The sequence below is a fragment of the Achroia grisella genome, unplaced genomic scaffold (genome assembly GCF_030625045.1).
Source record: "Achroia grisella isolate CSIRO2021 unplaced genomic scaffold, CSIRO_AGI_Agris_v1 utg1112, whole genome shotgun sequence".
Lineage (NCBI taxonomy): Eukaryota > Metazoa > Arthropoda > Insecta > Lepidoptera > Pyralidae > Achroia > Achroia grisella.
In genome coordinates, this window is record NW_026712582.1 from 278,372 (window position 1) to 296,625 (window position 18,254).

General features: G+C 35.2%; 1 protein-coding gene across 3 annotated transcripts in view; it reads left to right on the forward strand.

The window, feature by feature from the left end:
• LOC131849803 (GATA-binding factor A-like) overlaps positions 1-18,254 on the forward strand; it is a 99,870-nt gene that overhangs the window by 78,720 nt on the left and 2,896 nt on the right. Inside the window, exons 3-5 of one of the 3 annotated variants that reach the window (XM_059199926.1) lie at positions 1,588-1,817; positions 7,968-8,081; positions 16,787-16,956. In XM_059199926.1, the coding sequence (XP_059055909.1) occupies positions 1,640-1,817; positions 7,968-8,081; positions 16,787-16,956 (462 nt within the window). In that variant the 5' untranslated portion in view covers positions 1,588-1,639. Of the gene's footprint in view, positions 1-1,587; positions 1,818-4,805; positions 4,926-7,967; positions 8,082-16,786; positions 16,957-17,001; positions 17,094-18,254 lie in introns of those variants that run through there. The other 2 variants (XM_059199933.1, XM_059199941.1) reach the window with 2 other exon arrangements.

Genomic DNA, 18,254 nt, shown 5'->3' on the forward strand with positions numbered 1-18,254 from the left:
TGGATGTGACAAAAAATTGTATACTAGGTCATAAAGTAACTGCACTTTATGACATAGTACATAACTGTGGAATTTACCGTTATTTTTCTAAAATAAAGGATATTTTCTAAAATAAAAATAGCCTAACTTACTCCTTATTACATCAGCTACCTGCCAAAAAAAGTCCCATCAAAATCGGTCCAGCCATTTCAGAGATTAGCCGGAACAAACGGACCGTCAGACAGACAGACAATTTTGATTAAGATTAGAATTGATTAAGATAAGAATTGATTAAGATAAGAGATTAGAATTTTGGTGTATGTACCATATTTATATTCATATGCATGTAGTAAAAAACGATTATTTCAATATTACACACTCCAATTTTATTTATATGTATAGATTGTAAACATGTACAACATTTACCATGCGAGGAATCGAATCCGCGACTATTGGAATTAAGCGGTGTACCAAACTGCTATACCATTGAGGCCGTCAAAATTGTGACAATTTCAATAGAGTACAATAGAAAATCATTTATTCAAATAAACTTAATTTAAGCACTTTTGAATAGTCATAATTTTTTTTAGACGGAACAAAACCACGATGATTTCTGAATCATTCACGATGATGAATGGAGAAGTGTAGTCGTTCATTGTAGTATACAGCGAAATGTTCATCATCATCATCTGCTTCTTCCTTATCCCATTTATTTGTGGTCGTCGTAATATCTTTTTCTCTTCCATTCATCTCTGTTCGCAGTCATCGCGTTATTTACTTCCTTTCTCACCATATCATCTTTCACACAGTCCATCCATCTCTTTTTCGGCCTTCCTCTACCCTTATAACCATCCACATTCATATGTAACACCTTTCTTAAAATATTATCCTCATTCCTACGCATTACATCCATACAGCGAAATGTTGATATCAGAAGAAAATGATTATCATGCAAATATAGTCGTGTCAAAGGTCACCGAGCTATGTGTATCATCTATTAGATAATTCTGTGGCCATGCAGCTCGTTGTTCCGGCATGAACCTGCTCACTTTGTAACACGACATGCCAGTGATTATACTAAGTTACTTATTCATGGATGACCAGTTACACGCGGATTCGTCCGCGTGGAATTTTAGTTCTCTAAAATAAAAGTAGCCTAAGTTACTCCTTATTAAATCGGCTACCTGCCAATGAAAGTCCAGTCAATCGGTCCAGCTATTTCACAGATTTGCCGGGAACAAAACAGACAGACAAACAGACAGAAACTGTAAAAAATAATATTTTGGTGTATGTACCGTACATATATATTCATATGCATGTAGCAAAAAACGGTTATTTTAATATTATAAACTCCAATTTTATTTATATGTATAGATGAATACGAGCTGAGTTTCTTGTCAGTTCTTCTCACCTCGAAATCATTCCGGACTGACCGGTAGATTTGACATATCATAAGAGTCTGTAATAGACCTACATGAATAAAGATATTTTGAATTTTGAAATTTTTAATCGACAATTCTCATGCCACTTCATGTAGATACGACATGTATATAAAAATCACATAATTTATGTATATTGTATTTATAGATTGAATATGCTTCTTTTCAGAAATAACTGTGACTCGAGCATGCTGAAGTGGTGACCGTTTGGTGACCACAAGATGTTCGGAGGCAGCGGCGGCGCCACCAGTGGGGGGTACGGTGGTAACGGCGACTGCGCGGAGGGGTACGGGCTGGGGTACGTGTCGGGAGGGGGCCGGCTGCAGCAGTATGCCGCCCACTTCGCGCCCCACCAGAACGTGTGGCACCACCACCATGCTGCCCACCACGATAGTTATGGTTCGTACAAATTTATGTATACCTCGGTGGTCTAGCGGTTTAGCACTTACTTTATGATAGTCGCGGGTTCGAATCCACGCACGATAGTAATTTGTATTCATGGGTTGCTTGTATCGGTCTGGGTGTTGTAAATGTAAATGTAAATGTATGTTGGACTCCAGTCTCCGCAATTAGCCTCTCATTCGGGCCGTTGTGCGTGCAGAGCCAGACTACTAAAGTAGCCAGCCAAGCTCCTCCCAAAAGCGCAGAAGACTCCTGGTGTCTTCGCAGGCTTCACGGAGCGACCTCACCGTTCCGAGGATTTGTTTTCGTTGTTGGGCCACTGCCGTGCACTCCAGGATTACGTGAGCCGCCGTTTCTTCAGCTTCAAAGCAGACCCGACAAAGGGGACTGTTTGTAGCATCAATTTTGTATAAGTGTTTGTTTAAGGAACAATGGCCCGTTATTGTCCCTATTTATATATATATATATATATATATATATATATATATATATATATATATATATATATATATATATATTTTGAGGTTATGTCTATCTAGATTGTACGGTACGGTCTGGGTGTTATACATATATGTATTCACAAAAATGTAAATATTTATATCAGTAGTCATATATATATTTATTTCAAACAGAAAACATGTGTACCATTGCAGAAACGATGACTTTCACAGAAGTATAAAACTGTGTTGCGAATATCGAAGCCCTCCCACGAGTTTATATAATTATAAAAAATACATGCTATAACTTATACCTGTCACGTTTGTCTAATAAAAATTACAATATATTTAAATTTACCAAAAATCATCATCACCCTTAACGAGTCGAGTCGTGACCCAACGCGATTTTCCAGGCATTTGTGCCCCAGGACCCCACCAACATGCTGCCCACCTTCATAAAAGTACAATCTGCAAAAAGTGTACAAATACGCTTCAGAAGCAGAATGAGTACTCTACTGTTTTTAGAAGCACTACAAGTGTTGGCATATTTTCATTTTAGATTTACTTCTCGTAGCAGTAAGTGTACGAACACCCTTCAGAAATATAATAGAGTACACTACTGTTTTCAGAAGCACTACAGGTGTTGGCATACTTTCGTTTTAGATTTCCTTCTCGTAGCAGTAAGTGTACGAATACGCTTCAGAAATAGAATAGAGTACACTACTGTTTTCAGAAGCACTACAAATGTTGGCATACTTTCATTTTAGATTTCCTACTCGTTGCAGTATCAACTGTTAATCCATATTTACTTCCTCAGTACATCTACTTTGGATTTACATCTACACAATTCATTGATATTTTTCCCTCAAGTTCACCGGTATTTCCACTAGTAGTAGTGTGTATTCAACTGACCATTGCCTTGAATGTAACCCACTGACGCACTGGTATGTTATAGTGACTAAGTTCCGATCTTAGGAAGCACTCCAGTTTACACTGCATAATAATAGGAAATAATAACCATAATTGGATAGGAGGAAAATATGCTGATTGTATAATCTTAAGGTTAAAAAAATAAAAAGTATTTTTTTTAAATCTCAGCACAATTCACACAGCTCCATCTAGTCCCAAGTTAAGTTAGCTAAAACTTGTGTTCCGGGTAGTAGATAACCGATACAAGTACATAGATATTTTAACAAAACAGACGTTTTTTTTTTTAATAATTTTATTTATTGTAATGAAAACATAATTTATACAAGAGTGTTCAAAATCTACCCTGTACCATCGCAAGCACAGGTTATTCAATTAGAGTCCATTAGTTTCTGATCCCCCCCCCCCCCCATTACCAAGGACAGAACTTACCGTACGGCGGCCATTTCTAAAATAATATAAATTTAAACTGAGTGAAACCTGCTGGGAATGGAAGGCCTGCAAAAATATAGCATACAGATACGAGACAGTCGCTTCCACATATAGTATTTTCCCTAACAAAGAGCTATAGGCACTAACAATACTTTTGATGTAATATGTGTTCATTCAATAGTGGTATATAATACATTGTTACTTGTTTTGTATTGTATACAAAATAAAAATAAAAATATTATTTTTGTTCATGACGGAAGTAAGTGAATGAAGCGATGCAATATAAGCAGAACATATAACAATGTAACCACTATTGAATGCAGGACTCTTAGCAGGACATCTATACATATAAATAAAATTGTACTGTCTGTTTGTATTATGGAAATACCCGTTTTTTACTACATGCATATGAATATATTTTTTACTACATAAAAACGACCTCGATAGTCGCGGGTTCGATTCCTCGCACGGCACAAACAATTGTATTCATGAGCATGATTGTTTGTGTCGGTCTGGGTGTTTTCTATGTATATTTTTTTTTTGTGGATGATAATGGAATGGTGCACCCGCCTGCGCTAACGGTTTACGCTGGCGGGGCACCAGTGGAGGATGATAAGATGAGCATGAGGTCAGGTTAGTTAGCCCATCGTGACAAATTCACCAGGAATTTAACACGGTGGTTTCCAGGGGGAACCGCGTGGAGGTCGACCTGACATGGTACATTGCTAGCAATGGGGTTATCAATCTACATTACTAACAATCCCCTCCCCCCTTTCTATGTATATTATGTATGTATTTACGAAAAAAAAAAAATATCTTAGCTATCTATCTATTATCTATTATAAAAATTAGCTAGCTTTACTTGGGTCTAGATGAATGTGTTTGTTTCCTTGTGTGTGTGTGTCACTGTGTGAATTGTCCTGAGATTATTATATAAATACGGTACATAATACCAATTAAACCAATTTAAAAAATTTTTTTTGGTAATTTAAATTCTTTAGTTCAATGAACTACTAACTTTTTTATACGGGGAAACTAAAATGTTTATTACATGCTCACCTCCAGCGAAATAGTGTATGATTATGTAGGTATTGTTATTGAAGGTTCATGAATCAGCATGATAAGAGTGGAGTAAAGTAGCCGGCGTCACCCAGTTATCCGCAATACCACACCAGTTGGTGGTGTGACCTCTGACCGTGGAGTCGTGTTATTGGACTCGTAATACGATTATAATCTATACAATCCTCACAAAATATGGATACGTTGAAGTTATCGACAAATTGGTTGCAAAATATGGCGTTATTAGCAGGTTAGTTGCGATTATTTATTTAGTTAACGAGACGGTGAACTCTTGAACTTTGTTTTAGACTTAGTCCGCGTGGAATTTTACTTTATTTTTCTATAATAAAAGTAATCTAAGTTACTCCTTATTACATCAGCTACCTATTAAAAGATGTCACGTCAAAATTGGTCCAGCCATTCCTGAGATTAGCCGGAAGAAATAGACAGACAGTAAGACAGACAAAAATTGTAAAAATGTTATTTTACTGTATGTACCGTATTTATATTCGTATGCATGTAGTAAAAAACGGTTATTTCAATATTACAAACAGACACTACAATTTTATTTATATGTATAGATGTACAGATTAACAAGTAATGTAATAACAAGATAAGGTAACTCAACTTTTGACCTATACCTTCATTGATATAGTTTGTGAGATCTTCAGTCGGTCAAATTTTTTTTATTGTTCTTTATTGCACTATAAAGAAAATTAAAAAAAAATAAAATTAAAAAGTTATTAAAAAGAAGATTAAAAAGTTATCCTTATTTTAATATTCTACAAGTTATATTAATAATTAACTTAACCGCTATTTGTTCATAAATCATATTAACTTAAAATATTATTTTGCATTTTTATAGTAGTCGCTACATGTATTATATATATAAACCTTCCTCTTGAATCACTCTATCTATTAAAAAACCGCTTCAAAATTTGTTGCGTAGTTTTAAATATTTAAGCATACATAGGGACGGACAGATAGCGACAGCGACTTTGTTTTATACTGTTGTTGTTTTATAATGTACTGCTGTCCTGCGCAGATCCTTGAATATCGGGACGTGACAGACGTCCCGATTTGCGCGGGACGTCTGGAGTCGGTGCAGTATGTCATTCTCTTCCACTGCTCTCTATCGGCCGTCATATCTGAGCACACTCTTCTTTTATTCATTTCATCTTTCACACAATCCATCCATCTATTTTTGGTCCATCCATCGTCTCCATTTCCATACATTTTAATATATATTTATTTAAATATTTTGTGTAGCGTACGTCTGTTTATGAATCTTCTATAACCTTAACATTCTATTTATTAATAATAATATAAAATCGCTAGGTAATTCACATAACGCCATCTAGTCCCAAGATAAGCAGAGCTTGTGTTATGGGTACTAGACAACTGACATAGAAAACACCCAGACAATACAAACAATCACACTCATAAATACAAATATCTGTACCGTGCGAGTAATCGAACCTGCGACCATCGGAAGTAAAGCGCTGTGCTACAGCGCTAGACAACCAAAGCCGGTGATTACTTGTTCTAATTATATATTTATCTTAATTTGATCACATTACACAGATTGATAGTACTGTACTGTTTGAACATAAGACTAGCTTTTGCCCGCGGCTACGCTCGCATTAATTTATCCCCTTAGGGGTGGAATTTATCAAAATCCTTTCTTAGGGGATGCCTACGTCATAGTAGCTTTATGCATGCAAAATCTCAGCTCGATCGGTTTAAAATTGACAAAGTTTCATACAAACGTTCATCCCCTATTTTATACCCTTGGGGGTAGAATTAATCAAAATCCTTTCTTAACGGATGTCTACATCATAACATCTACTTGCATGCCAAATTTCAGCCCGATCCGTTCAGTGCTTTGGAGTTATGGAGTTATATATATATATAGATATGATTAGTTGGTGTTTCTAACCCCCTCCGATCGATCCCCCGTCCAATTCAAACGGGGATCGATATTACGACGGCCTGAGCCGAGATTTTGAACGCCGAAACCCTAGCGGTGCCCTCAGACTTGCGTCGTATCCGTCAGGCAGGAGTTGGCCTTCAGCCGCTCCATAAGTCCTTCCTTGGTTTGAAGTGCCATCTGCACTCGCCCCCTATCGTCCGGTGAAGCTGTAAAGGCCAGCTGCGGCCAACAGCATTAAAGTAAAAAAAAATGTTTCCAAATCAACAATATTAACAATGTATGATATTAGTTAACTACATTTACATACCTACTATATATATTATATCATATCATTACCAATTATGTACACAAGTTCATCGGTCACGTGACCTGATTAGTGTTATCAACCGTTATCAGTGATTACGTAACTAGCTGTAACATTTTTAATTTGAAACAAATTGTAATTAATAATTGTATGATTGTGAACAGATTACGACCTTGGTGGTCTAGCGGTCTAGCACACCGCTTTACGTCCGATGGTCGCGGGTTCGATTCCTCGCACGGCACAAACATTTGTATTCACGAGTATGATTGGTTGTATCGGTCTAGGTGTTTTCTATGTATAGTATGTATGTATTTACAAAAAAAAATATCTATGTATTTATTAGTTATCTAGTAGCCATAGCACAAGCTTTAGCTAGCTTAACTTGGGTCTAGACGGCGCTGTGTGAATTGTCCTGCGATCATTATTATTATCCAGACCGATATGAACAATCATATTCATGAATACAATTGTTTGCGCCGTGCGAGGAATTGAACCCGCGAGCATCGTATGTGAAGCGGTGTGCTAAACCACTAGTCTACCGTTAGTTTTTTTACAAACTACTTCTTAATAACGACCTATTAAGAAGTAGTTTGTAAAAAAACTACTATTTCGTGCTTTTTGGTATAATGGTTTATGTTTACGTTCATAAACAACTAACAGCTCACAAGATATAATGTAGCGACGATCTCCGGTATCTCTAATCAATATCACTGCTATCACGTTATCATCCGACACCATGGTATCCATCATGGGTTGCCATTCCCGAGAGCTAACATATGCGTTCATATGCCATGTAATTTCGCAAGCATATGTCACTCTTGAAAGTGGAAAACAGTTCATACAAAGCAATCTATTTGGAAGTAGAAATAAATGAAAAACAGACACACGACCTAGCAAAAAATTTCACTCGATAGGCGAAGTTTAAAAAATATGATAATAATAATATTGATGATGATGATAATGATTATGATGATGATAATGATATTTTTTATGATAATAATAATATTGATGATGATGATGATGATGATGATGGTAATGGTGATATGTTGGTGCAGGTGGCGGCGGCGTGGGCGGCGTCGGCTCCGTCGCGAGCGGCCTGTACGGACAGAACATGGTGATGGGGTCGTGGTGCGCGCCCTACGACGCCCTACAGCGGCCGCCGGCCTACGGTGAGTAATATTTACTTTTTTTTATTTGATAAGGATAATAACAATTTTTTATAAAGTTATCCTACTTTTATTATGCACTATATTTACTTATTTATGTTCGTCATCTATGCTGAAGTTGTAGTCAAATACTCTATTTAACAATATGATTTGAAGCTAAACATTTTACTATGTTACAGTTTTTTTATAATACTATGTTCTATAACCTAATTATTGTTCCACATATAGATTCATATATGTAAATTGTCAACTATTGTCATAATCACATTATTATTAACATTATTAATAACATCAAACAGAAATTAAAAAAAAAATAGCACGGATAATTGGTTATCGGATAGTATAACCACAGATAATATAATTGGTATAACTAATATATTTTTACAGTTTTAATTTTGGTACGCTTTTGTTTTATACTATCTGACCCGACATATCTTGTCTCATCTTCTCGTTTATGAATATCGAATTATCTAAATCTATCGAATTATCGAATTATCTAATCGTTTAAGAATAGAACTTGCAATTAATATTTCGCGCAATTTTCTTAATTTTTCTTTTATATAAACCTTCTGACAAAAACAAACCATAAAGTATAAGGGAAATCCGTTGAGCCTTTCACACGTGACGTCGTCACCAAGGTAAATAAGAATTCAGTTTTATATATATAGATATTTGTGACCAGACATTGTCCAATCGAGCCCATCTAATTCAAACTGAACCGAAACTACGACAACCCGAGCCGAGGTTTGACCCCATAGCCGTGCCCTCAGACTAGTCGTATCTGTCAGGCGGGAGTTGGCCTTCAGCCGCTCCACAAGGTCTCCGGGTTTGGAGTGCCATCAGCACTCATTCCCTATCATCCGGTGAAGCTGTAAAGGCCAGCGGACAGCATAAGAGTAGTCCGAAACAATAATTTCATTGAAGAATGTTTCTTTAGTTGATTGACAAGTGATGAAAGATTTTAAACAAAAACAACCGTGAGTCATAATGCATTAAAATCTACATAAAAAACTTGTGTATGATCCATCAATATGAAACCGCTAGGATTATTAAACTGTTGATTATACAGCCTTATTCATTCATGAACCGTCACGTAGTCGCGGATTGCACCTATCGTACCTATCTGCAAACATTTAGGTAATCCCGAAGTTATAAATGTATAAAAATGATTTAGTTATATCTGTATAAACCTATTTTAGGTACTTACTAGTCTACTAGTGTCTAGTTAGTTATATTTGACCCAAAAAATTAGTGCTTGTTGGTAGTTTGTATTCACACGTTTCGACTTGTAAATGTAAACTTACAAGGATTATTTAAAAGAGCAACACACAAGTTTCTTGCTCGTTCTTCTTGTGATGAGACAGCTTTCCGAACGAGTGGTAGATAAAAAACAAATTGTTATGACTATTCAAAAGTGCTTAAATTAAGTTTATTTGAATAAATGATTTTCTATTCTATTCTATTCTATTCTATTCTACCTGTACCCGCGACTTCGTCCGCGTGGAATTTAACTTTATTTTTCTATAAGAAATTTTTTTTATAAAATAAAAGTAGCCTAAATTACTCCTTATTACATCAGCTACCTGCCAAAAAAAGTCCCGTCAAAATCGGTCCAGACATTTCAGAGATTAGCCGGAACAAACAGACCGTCAGACAGATAGACTGAGGTCGTCGAGGTCGATTAAAAAACCTATCATAAGGTTGGCAATCCTGAGAACAATCAAACCATGAAAGTGCGCGTCGAAATGAACAGGGAATTTCTGGTCCCTTGTTTTTGATCGGTGTATTTTTTTAGTTGAGTAATATAATTAGGTAAGCACCTAAGTAGATGTAGCTTAGGGCCCTATAAATTCGCGATCCGCCCCTGAGTAATAGGTACTAAGTAGATAACCGATAATGGCTGCCCACAACTTAATGAATCATGTTGAAGTTAAATATAAGTCCAATACAATATATAGAGTAATTTTGCTGGAAGTATATCAGTGAGTCAGTGTATTATCATTAGGTACATATAGTGTCATTGTTGTTAATTTTATATTTAAACCAAATATCAACTTAGCTTTGGTGCTCAAGATCTAAGTACTAATAATAAAATTAAAGTGTCTAATTTTACCTCTTCTTGCCAGTTCTTCTCAATTGGATCCATATACTGAACTGGACGGTAGGGAAAAATTAAAATTATAATGTAAAATATTTTACTGACGTTCATAAGCGACTAAAATGTCCTACATGAATAAATGATTTATGAATTTGAATTTGAATCTAATTACAAATTAACGCTTCTCATTAAATACATATGAAAGTATATTAATTGTATTCATTGGCATTAAAATAATTGTTTTATTATGTAACTAACAAGTTACATAATAAAACAATTATTTTTATTGTTCAATTACAAGAGAAGCTCTATTTTGTTCTGGTTGTTTTATTTTTGTTTAGTTTTGCTGTGCTACTTTTCATTAAAATTTAAAAATGTTCATAAATGTTTATTTAGAGTTTATATTTGACTAATGACTTTATTTGATTGATTAATAATGAAGTACTTAGACTGATGACTGCGATTTGACTGGGATTCGATTTTATTTATATTTCATACATCAGATTCACATATAAAGTTAGAAACATATCTAAATTGGGTGAAATATAATGACAAAAAATATCCAGTAAGTGTGACGTAGACGAAGTTGGTAAGCTAGTTTCCAATAATCTTTTCAGTGAAGGATTAGCTAAAATTATTAATATAGATAAAGTTGGTCCAAAATTTAGAAACATAGCTTATATATTACTAGCTGTTCCCGCGACGTTCGCGTGGAAGTAAAACTTTATTTTTCTAAAATAAAAGTAGCCTAAAGAACTAAAAATTATTTTGTTCGTCTTAGTTTAGTCGTTCCATTAGGTACTGATAGGTTCAAACTAATACATTTACATCCTGCACCATACTTTATTTTATCCCCCATGGGGGTTGAATTTATCAAAATCCTATTTAAACGAACGTTTTCATCATAGTAGCTCCAATCTTTAATTTCAGTTCAATCAGTCGAAAATCTTAGAAGATTTATACAAACTTTCATCCTCTATTTCATCCCCTTAGGCGTGGAATTTATCAAAATCCTTTCTTAGCGGATGCCTACGTCATAACATCTACCTGCCAAATTTCAGCCCGATCCGTCCAGTGGTTTGGGCTGTGCGTTGATAATAATAATAATCTCAAGACAATTCACACAGCGCCATCTAGACCCAAGTTAAGCTAGCTAAAGCTTGTGTTATGGGTACTAGATAACTGATACAAATACATAGATAATTTTTATTTTTCGTAAATATATACATATTATACATAGAAAATACCCAGACCTATACAAACAATGATACTTATATTGTTAGTTGATAGATCACTATGTCAGTCAGCCACCTTTGAGTTATATATATTTAGATGTGATATAGGTGGCATATTCTGCTGAATACACCCTTAGCAGAATATAAACAATATTTAAAAAGTGTACTAAATATTTTTTGAATGGACCTATTATTCATTATTCATCCTATATAAATACAGGATGGTATATAAATACAGATCTCTTAAGAAATGTTAATAATAAAAATATATTTGGCGATTTCAGAAGGCTCTAAACTATAAAATAAAAACTGTAGGTATAACACGAGTACTGTGGTGTAGTGTGGTGCGCAGCGAGTGCTGTGCTGTGCCCGTTATATTTACAGTTAACTGTAAATATCTTTTATCTTTTCCTGTAATAATGTAATATTATCCTTATTAATAAATTGTCATTAGCGAGAAACCCAACCGCAGTGTATCGCCGATCAGGGAATCAATAACTAACTACGCACATAACACAATTAGAACGCTGCGCCGCCACGGCCCGCGTCATTGCAGATAACAAATAGAAATAATCTATATAAATACAAATAAACTTAATACAGGCAGTCCATGTACTTACGAGATGATAATGTAATGGTGCAAATTCAAAAATCATTTATTCATGTAGGACATTTTAGCCGCTTATGAACGTCAAGTTTTACATTATAATTTTTTTCCCTACCGTCCAGTTCGGTATATAGATCCAATTGACAAGAACTGGCAAGAAACTCAATTGAATTACTTTTTTTTAAAGCCAGTTTATTTACAATGTATAGGTATTTATATAGGTGTCTATGTCTAACATTAAATGAAAATCCCATGCATGAACAACTATTGCCATGCACGCTCGTCATTCAAGTAATCGTTTAGTGAGTAATAGGCTTTAATTTTGGCTTCGTATAATACACCAGCAGAGCCATTAATACTTTAGCTTTTTAGCTACAAGCTTAAAACCTATTTTTAGGTTGTTGATTAAATATAAATAAAGAAAAAGGGTTGTAAGGGGTTGAAAGGAGCGATGAAGGAATGTATGGAAATATCGACATTTTAAAACCTTGAAAAGAATTTTTCTTTAGCTTTTTCGAGTTAGATTTTTAAATATATTTCTTTATTTAGTTAAGTCATTATAAAATACGTACGATGTCGCGATAACAGCTAATAATATAACTGTCTGTAGGTATTTCTATTTTCCTCAAACAATCTCTGTGTAGTTATGAATTGCATTGTTCTATTTTAAAATATATACTATTTTAATACTATAATTATGTATTCTCTAAGCTTGGCTGTATATGATGGAGATATTCAGTGGATTGCACATATAATTTGTTCTCGTTCCGATCAGTTGTACGTTACATATAAACTGTTACTTAGCAACATGATTATTATTTTAAATGTAATGGATTCGGCTTTTTCTTCTAAAATCAATGTTCTTAATACGGTCCCTTAATAATAATAATAATAACCTCAGGACAATTCACACAGAGCCATCTAGACCCAAGTTAAGCTAGCTAGAGCTTGTGTTATGGGTACTAGATAACTGATACATATACATAGATATTTTTTTTTGTAAATACATACATATTATACATAGAAAACACCCAGACCGATACAAACAATCATACTCATGAATAGAAATGTTTGTGCCGTGCGAGGAATCGAACCCGCGTCCATCGGTCGTAAAGCGGTGTGCTTGACCGCTAGACCACCGAGATCGTCAGAGGTCGTCAAGGTCCCTTAATCCATTACATTTAAGACACTACATCTCTACATACATTTAAATAACATATATAATATAAAACAATTTACAGATGAGTAAACAACAGTATAATAGTAGCAAAATCATACCAAAATGAAGTATGTTAAAATAGTAAATACTAATTAGAATAGAATAGAATAGAATAGAAAATCATTTATTCAAATAAACTTACATTGAAGCACTTTTGAATAGTCATTACATTTTTTTTAATCTACCGCTCGTTCGGAAAGCTGTCTCATCACAAGAAGAACGAGCAAGAAACTTGCGTGTTGCTCTTTTAAATAATTTTATTATTACTTTACATTTTTAAGTTTAAGTGTGTGAATACAAACCACCAATTAGCACTAATTCAATTAAATACTCAAATAGAAAAAATATTGAATATATAACCAACTGGTTAAACAATTAATAAGAGGAAATCAGTCATAGTGATTAGAGCAGACCAGTCCCTACAAGCAGCACCCGTTCACGAGTATGACGGATGAGTCAGCCATCACTGCGCTCGACCATATTTTAGGGAGCCCAATGACCCGGCCCACCACGCCGCCACAAGTCTGGACATTTTAGTGAGCATGACTACTCAAAACACTAGACCACGTCAAAGCTACTTACAACTGCAGTTACAATTACAATTATAGTTGGACAAAAATCTTCCAAGAGAGATTAAAGAACTGGAATCTCATACGTTTTTCAAACGCAAACTAAAGAATTGGCTGTCACTTGGTAATTTTTAGTGTCCAAGAATATTTAAGTAACACAAACACCTTCAGGTAATTTGCATGCCTGTATAAATATTGCTGATCAATCAATTTCATGTAACATCATATAATTATAATACTGTACTAATATTTCGCAAATAAATAATTTCATATTTCATTTCATTGGACGTATGAATTTATTCTCGTTCCGATCAGTTGCACATTACATATCAACTGTTACTTAGCAACATGATTACTTATTTTAAATGTAATGGATTAGAATTTTCCTTCTAACTCTACTTTCTCTTGCCTAATAGTGTGTTGTGAATAAGCGAGCTGTTTAATTTTAAGGAGATAAACTTTTAAACTTTATATCTACATCTGTCTCATTTATATATTCTTTCTTAATACATTATAAAATTTAAGCTATACATCTATACATATAAATAAAATTGGAGTGTCTGTTTGTAATATAGAAATATCCGTTTTTTACTACATGCATAACATTCTTTATAATTTTTGTCTGTCTGTCTGTTTGTTCCGGCTAATCTCTGAAATGCCTGCCAATAAAAGTCCTATCAAAATCGGTCCAGCCATTTCGGAGATTAGCCGGAACAAACAGACAGACAGACAAAAATTGTAAAGAATGTTATGCATGTAGTAAAAAACGGTTATTTCAATATTACAAACAGACACTCCAATTTTATTTATATGTATAGATAATTAGCGAGTTTGTTATGTAGTTCATTGTGAACTTTCCTAGAATTTATGTTTGATATTTATGAACAATGTATAGGTACATGTAATATTATAACCGGATGATTGTGATCTTCAGATACGAGTACCAACATCTGTAACGTTACACTATCGAAACGGGAAGCTGTATATCAATTGTTATATACTTTTATAACAACATTGTTACTCAATCCTGGGGTACTCGAAGGACTATTGTCAATCAATCAATAGGTCTTTAAATTTTCTTATTTACGACTAACTGAACCCACAACTTCGTCCGCGTGGAATTTAACTTTATTTTCTAAAATAAAGTTACTCCTTATTACATCAGCTACCTGCCAATAAAAGTCAAAATCCAGCCATTTTAGAGATTAGCTGGAACAAACAGACAGACAGACAGACTAATAAAAATTTAAAAAAATATTATTTTGGTGTATGTACCGTATTTATATTCATATGCATTTTTACTACATGGTTTAAAACGGTTATTTCAATATTACAAACAGACACTTCAATTTTGTTTATATGTATAGATAATTATACAATATTTTCTTCAAAAATAAAGAGAACAAAATACTTCGTAAACAGTTATTTGAATATAATCTTTATCATTACATAGTATAAAACAAAGTCGCTGTCGCTGTCCGTCCCTATGTATGCTTAAATCTTTAAAACTACGCAACGGATTTTAAAGCTGTTTTCTTTAATAGATAGAGTGATTCTAGAGGAAGGTTTATATATGTATAATACATATACACATGGACGAAGCCGGGACGAGTAGCCAATATAGTATAAAAGAAAGTCACCGCCATTGTCTGTTCGATCTTTTGATTTACGCAACAGATTTTAATGCAGTTTTCACTAATAGATAGTGCGTTTCAAGAGGAAACTTTATATGTATAATATATGTATACGGGTAGCTGGTAATATATAAATAAAGTCTTAAATACCTTGCTTTAAAACTGTCTAATTTATGTATCTACAAAGTTTAATCATAAATTAAATAAAAAAAACCAGGTTATCAGCGCTAGACAGTACGGCGTCTGAGTTGCAAATTACTCGATATTGAGGATAATGACGAATATCTCATACGTGTACTATCATAATACCGGTTTACGAGACTATTGATTTCCCTTGACAGTTCCTATACGATCTACCTATCTTAATCGTGATTAGTTAAACTTAGATACCTTCTTCTGATACTCCAAAATATATAATATAATACTATCTTATATATAAAATTCTCGTGTTACAATGTTAGTTACCATACTCCTCTGAAACAACTTGACCGATTTTTATGAAATTTTATATGCATATTCAGTAGGTTGGACAATCGGCTACTATCTAATTTTCATAGCCCTAAGTGATAAGGGTTGTCCACCTTTATCATTACTTTTTTATATTTTGCGAAAAAAAAAATTTTTTTATTTGTCATTGAATAAACTAAAAAAACTAAATAATCTATATAATCATTAAATACTACTTTTACTACTAATTACTATAATACTAAATAATCATTAAATATTCACCCTTCTATCACCAACCCCTATTTTTTTATAGCGTTATTAATTTATATGGGAAAACAACGTTTGCCAGCTCAACAGTTAGTAATTATATAACAACTCGTCCTCCTCTCTTCTCTTCTGCTCTCTTGCTGAAGGTCCAACAGGGTCCATTATTTATCTACTTTGAAATATATCTATCTATCTATCTACTGTAAAATTATTGAATGCTAACCTTTCGAAACAAAGTCGCTGTCGCTATCTGTCCGTCACTATGTAACTTAAATCTTTAAAACTACGCAACGGATTTTGAAGCGGTTTTTAATAGATAGAGTGATTCAAGAGTAAGGTTTATATGTATAATATTATACATGTACACTCGTACGAAGCCGGGGCGAGTAGCTAGTTAATAAATAAATAAATATTTCTGATACTTTTATTATTCTCATTCTTTGCCCTTTTTTATAATAATTGGAAACAAACCTAAATACAACAATCTGTGGCGAGCGAGATGATAACGAAACGCCGATGCAGAATTTATTTACCTAAGATTTTTGGGAAGAAAATATCCGCGCAAGACTTGGGGCATTCAAAGTTGCACAATGTTAGGAAAGCAGCAATGGTACGATTGTTTGGCGTGACAGATGGCGTCCTGGAGGTGTACGAGGAGGGCCGCGAGTGCGTCAACTGCGGCGCCAACAACACCCCGCTGTGGCGCCGGGACTCCACCGGCCACTACTTGTGCAACGCCTGCGGCCTCTACCACAAGATCAACGGCGTCAACCGACCACTCGTGAAGCCGAGCAAACGGCTGGTGAGTCCGCCACCACACCCTAATAACGCCAGCTTTGTTAAACAGGTGCCGACGCGGAGCTCCTCACCCGCTTCTATAAGGAAGGCTCCGTGCAGAGGTGGATGAGTGTCGAGGGCATGGCCCGGGGCATGAAGAAGGTGAGTCGGTGGCGTGTAGACTAGTGCATGCATTACCACCCCCGTCCCTTCACCCCGTAATCCCCGCCCGCGCACGCACCCCCGCACGCGCACCTAACTTCTACGGCTTTGGCGAGTGATAGGGAACTACACGCTACCGCTCCCCACTTCGATAGCCGAGCATTATAATAGCTTTGTTCTTCCGCGTAGATAGGCCCTTGTTTCTTGCAGAGATAACTAATCGATCGGTAATTGGGTTACGTCGCGGACAAAGAGCCGTGCCTAATGAGACGAGCTTCATTTATCAGCGTCTGAGGTTATTGCTCGATAACGGGCCGGATAGTGCATGCTAGACCACTTTACGAGTACGGTGGCCGGAGTGGATAGTTGCCGAGCGGGATAGTGGAGCTGGTGAGATGCTGTCAATGAGTTATCTCTGCACGCACACAGACGCCGTGTGGTACAAGCACATGGACAGGTGGATCGTCCAATGGCAGGCGGCCCCGCCTCGCCGCCGTCGCGGTAGCGGTCCAACTCGCTGCGACACGCTCCTACATTATTGGACAATGGTGTACATATGAGATAGTTGTCGGTGGAGCACGCGCGTCTGTTTATTGCTTTCGTGGAGCATCATTTACATTCCTGTTGTGTAGCTGTGGCCGTGCATGGAATTAACTGGTTTTGGTGCACTTATCTATAGGTACTTCAAATTCAAATTACAGGTGGTGGGTGGATACGCTCCGCTAAACTATTCACATTAACTTTAGTGTTTTATTTCGATATTATGTCATGTAAATATTGTAGTATTAGGTATTATGTAGATGAGTTGTGGTATTGCTTTAGACGCGTGTTTTTTTGGTTTCGATAAATTAAATACTTCATTTGCTTTATTCAATTAGCGACATCTGGTTGTTGGTATAATTCTGCATGAACTAATGTAATTATTCCACTTCTGTTCACTTGTTCACTGTTTTTTGTTCTTGCTCTTATTAATAAATTAAAATTGTAAATAAGATTACGGTCCATTTAATAAAAGTGACAAGCTTCCAACATAATAATATACACATATCTTTATGTGTATATGTTGGAAGCTTGTCACTTTGTCACTGCACCACGGACATGAAGTCATCAAATGACGCCCGTATCTACCACTCATCTGTGATATAAATGAGATGAATGGTG